A 4,285-nucleotide genomic window follows, 5' to 3' on the forward strand; every position below is an offset into this window, starting at 1 on the left:
GGTGAACATACCATCGGCAGCTCTAGAGATCATAGGAAGTAGTAAACTGATGACATCACTCCTTCAATGTAGTAATAAAAGATTACATAGTCTGATACTACATGGGCCATACGCACCACATTTTCTATTTCTCTCTTATCCCAGTCTACATACACTTACTTTACCACTAGACACAGCTCAGAGTGCTGTTGAACTATTTACTATTCTACAAACCAATACTACACTTAAAGTTCTGAGTGTGGAGATAAAGGATCATACAGTATGTACCAGCAGTATGGGTACTAGTCTACAAGACATGCTAACACAAAACCGAACACTGCAATACCTTGAAATTCTGTATGACAGGTGTAATCGCACTGCCATTCCCATGTCACTCCTGTGTGTTCTATTAACTGGGGTCAGACACAATACCAGTCTACAGTTGAGTATTCCATTCCACTGAATGAAGAGATGAATATTTTATAAAAAAGATCTCACAGAACTTTAAGTACATGTATGCAAATCAAACAAACAGTATTTGAAAGGGAAAAACAAGTGGCACTTTTTGTATACTAACTCTAACATGTTACAGCCACATACAACCATCAAACTGCTGTGGATAGTGGGTAGAGAGATACTACTAATGGGTCATTTCAACGTAACAGGATAGAGTTAGCATTACATTCATATGAAGCCACTTTCATCGATCCATCACTGAAATACATTGATGTAAAATTTCTGTTCTCCTGAAAAATACTCTGCTCAAAGGTCAAAAAAGACATTAATAATTGATAGACACAGAAAAGAATAACCGGACAAACCACTACCAATACAATAGTGGAGTGTATTCTATTTTTTGAAAAAATAAATTAATTTGGACAATAATTATGCCAGTACACCTACATGTAGTTCTAGTTCACAGTACATTGTAATTAAAAATTTCTTTCTAAACAAAGAAGGATGCCAACTATTCCTGTCAATTTGCAGTATGCAGTGACACTAACACATAAAATTACTTACAAATTATTTTAAAAAATTACAAATTATTAAAAAGTTTTCAGCTACATTAACAGTTCAAACACAAGGAAACACAGACACACTTTATTTTAGTTTTATACAGAAATACAAACATTAACATCAGACTAAAATGTTTCTACTTTATCATTTAATGCCCCTCATTATTCGTCTGCAATGTTGACTCTTTATTTCAGCTAGTGCTGTCTCAAGACTGTTAGTCAAATGAATGAGATTAACAGGATCAGTCTCTATTGTATGAACACTAGGAACACCTAATGAAACAAAAAATTAAAATTGAAAGGAGGAAATAAGAATGCAATAACTTTTTGTTGTGATATTACTATACCATTAAGATTAAACTAGTAACATACATGCATAACATAGACATAAATACATTTAACATACAAAGATAATAGTATACATGCAACAGAAAGTGAAAGTAACACTGGCACAAGGTACTACACATACTTCACTGTACCCATAGCCACCACATAAACAATAAACAAAGATTTTGGTTTAGACTTTTCATGTACATTAGGTTATCATTAATTATTATTGGTATAATTGATGAAATACCCTGTGTTATAGGCCATTTTTGTTCATTTGAAAATTTTACATACACAATATACAATGTAAAATGTGTGAAAACGTGCATCAATATGGCTTCAAATTTTTATCATAACTAAATTTTGTCAATATTATTGTCAAAATGTTATTATTAATGAACATGTACTACATGCATACATGTACATGTACATGTGTATATTTACAGTATGCCATGTTCACATTATCACATAACATATTATACAAGCCATGGTTTTGAGGTGTGTATCAGTATAGTGTAAGACCTCCGCCCCTCAATGTCTACCCTCGGCTTCACCTCAGGCAAACATTTTGGGGTTCAGGTCTTACATTACTGATACACTCCTCCAAACCATGATTTATTGGGGCGAGCATGGGTGAGCACCACTAAGACGATCAGCGTTTGTTTGTTTGTCTGTCTGTCTGTACATGTACGTATTCCGTATCTCCTCTATATATCTGTGATAGCACATGCATTAGCAATGCAATAGATTCTAAATTTCAATATTTCCACTGAAAGTTGGAGTGGCCACAGTAAAATAAAATGGTGATCAACATACGGGAAGAAGTCATGTGAGTCATGAGCTTTCTAGCAACAAGATAGGGCAAACACAGCTTTCAAAGACTTTCCAACAGTTTAAGAAGGGGAAAGATGCAATAAAGTAACTATGAAATTCCTTTTTGTTGACATAATAGCAAAAGTAAACTGTAAAAGTCAAGCAAATGTCAGTTTTTGACTGACTTGACTAAAGTGGCAATCTTTCTACTGTATTCTACATCAGATGAAGAATACAGTAGAAAGATTGCCAGCTGCTTTAACTTTAAGAGCTTTTTACACTAACTTGCAAATGCCATTAGTCTTTTTACACTGACTTGCAAAGCTCTTAAAGTTAAAGCAACAGGCTCTTTTAGACAACGAAGATTTTTAAGTAATTTTATTTCAAAAACCTCATTTCAAAGATATAGAATATAAGCTGCAATCAATAAAAAGAGTAGGCTAAACTCAACCAAAGGTAAAAGTTGATCCAGTGACACAACTACATGTAATAACTTGGTTTTGTTCATTTTTGTCATTGACAACTTGAAATGAAGTATTAAAATTGTAATAGCTTATTATTTTCACATACATGTAAATTCACAAATCTCGCTCGTACTCGCCCCATAATGTTTTTAACATCATCCTAGTGTAATGCATGTATTGATGTACATACATGTATCTGTACCTTCCTCCTCAGCATGTAGTCTCAGTAGTATTGATGGTTGTACTTGTCGTTCCAGTGATCTAGAGCTCAGTTGTGCCTCCAGTCTCCACTCCAGGTCAGTGTAGTGAGGAAGATCAAGGGACATACTCATTAGGAGGGACCTTATCTCAGAACTGTTCTCCTCATATAAAAAGAGGATACAATATTCAATTAATTAGAAGAGAATTAAAACAGCACACTACATGTATAATAGTCAGGGTTTCTGTTCAGATTTAGTATGTTAAATTGAATGGTTAAAATTAAAAATCAAGCATTAGTCAACATGTACCGTATAAGATGAAATGTTGATGGGAATTTTATATTGGCAGATTGACGGATTTATATGAAAACGCCAAAATAAAATCCGCAAGTAATATTTCCATTTATGAGTGTGACCACACCCACATTAATTTTAGTAAAAAATTTAGTTAAAAGCATGGTTAAAAGTCGCTAGCTAACATGGCTTTACTATGTTTCCTTAAGCCAGTCTCTAAACCAGGTGATAAAGAACACAATCTTCCAGAAAAGGTACTGTCTTTCTCTGATAATATGTTGTCCATGAACCATACCTGCTTAAGTAAAACCCCACCTAAGGGTGGTGATATAATTAAATTGTTAGAAATCGCCAATAAGCTAGCCATCACAAAACCGCCAAAAAACTCCCGCCAACAAATCCTCTTATACAGTATTGACTTGTTTTTAATGCTCATAACTTGAAACATTAATCAGAATCAGCTCAAACTTCTACACAACATAAGAACATGCATACAATGTATGCATTAGAAAATGTAATAAAACTGTTACTCATGGTTACCTGGTAGAAATCCTGGTACATCAAAAGGTTGTCAGTGGAATACAAGAAGGATCAACGAACCAAACAAACCGAGCACTTTTAACTGATAAATTAATATCTAAACAACCTATTAATAATAATAATAATAATAATAATTAATAATAATAATTCGTTATTTTTAATAATAATAATAATAATAATAATAATAATAAACTTGGTACTAAATACATGTACATGTAAGTCATTTATAAACCCTAAATCAAGCAATGGATACAAGTACAAGAAAGTGCATGTCTCTGTTATAAAGTGTCCTTTATGTGAAGATTACTTATACAGTAAGGAATTTACATGTAGTTGGTACACTAAGTGCTGTCAGTTAAATGGAGGTGTACACAATAGAGTGTCCATTAAAAAAGGCTATACTGTACATGTACATGGTAGGAGTGCAATACTAACAACTGACCTGCTTTTTGATTGGGCTGATTACCAACCACACCCACTGTCTGTCCATTCTACCTGGCAAATCCTACTACTACATGTGCACATGTACATGTATATTCATAGCACAGTTGGGCATTATTTAGAAGACCTCTTCCTCGTCTACCACAGCTTTGATGATGCAAGACATATGGCATAAGGAGTATCAGATGAAGGAGGGATGATGAGATTAAGA

At 33.7% G+C, this 4,285-nt stretch overlaps 1 protein-coding gene across 1 annotated transcript; it reads right to left on the reverse strand.

Annotated features, from left to right (window-relative positions):
- Positions 1 to 1,027: 1,027 nt before the first annotated feature.
- LOC100632212 (COMM domain-containing protein 2-like) lies at positions 1,028 to 2,989 on the reverse strand. The gene is made up of 2 exons (XM_020002714.1): positions 2,802 to 2,989; positions 1,028 to 1,268 (listed from the first exon to the last, which is right to left on the reverse strand). Exons 1-2 carry the CDS (start codon positions 2,929 to 2,931, stop codon positions 1,141 to 1,143), a joined length of 258 nt encoding a protein of 85 aa, XP_019858273.1. The 5' UTR covers positions 2,932 to 2,989; the 3' UTR covers positions 1,028 to 1,140.
- Positions 2,990 to 4,285: the final 1,296 nt, after the last annotated feature.

The sequence above is a fragment of the Amphimedon queenslandica genome, unplaced genomic scaffold (genome assembly GCF_000090795.2).
Source record: "Amphimedon queenslandica unplaced genomic scaffold, v1.1 AMPQUscaffold_12852, whole genome shotgun sequence".
In the NCBI taxonomy this organism is placed as follows: Eukaryota; Metazoa; Porifera; class Demospongiae; order Haplosclerida; family Niphatidae; genus Amphimedon; species Amphimedon queenslandica.

What these genes read in the sequence shown, in the direction of transcription:
- LOC100632212 (XM_020002714.1), bottom strand. Translation starts at nt 2,931, where the DNA reads ATGAGTATGTCCCTTGATCTTCCTCACTACACTGACCTGGAGTGGAGA. An exon ending in ACTACATGCTGAGGAGGAAG is followed by an intron (nt 1,269 to 2,801) that starts GTACAGATACAT and finishes TTGTTTCATTAG; the next exon opens with GTGTTCCTAGTGTTCATACA.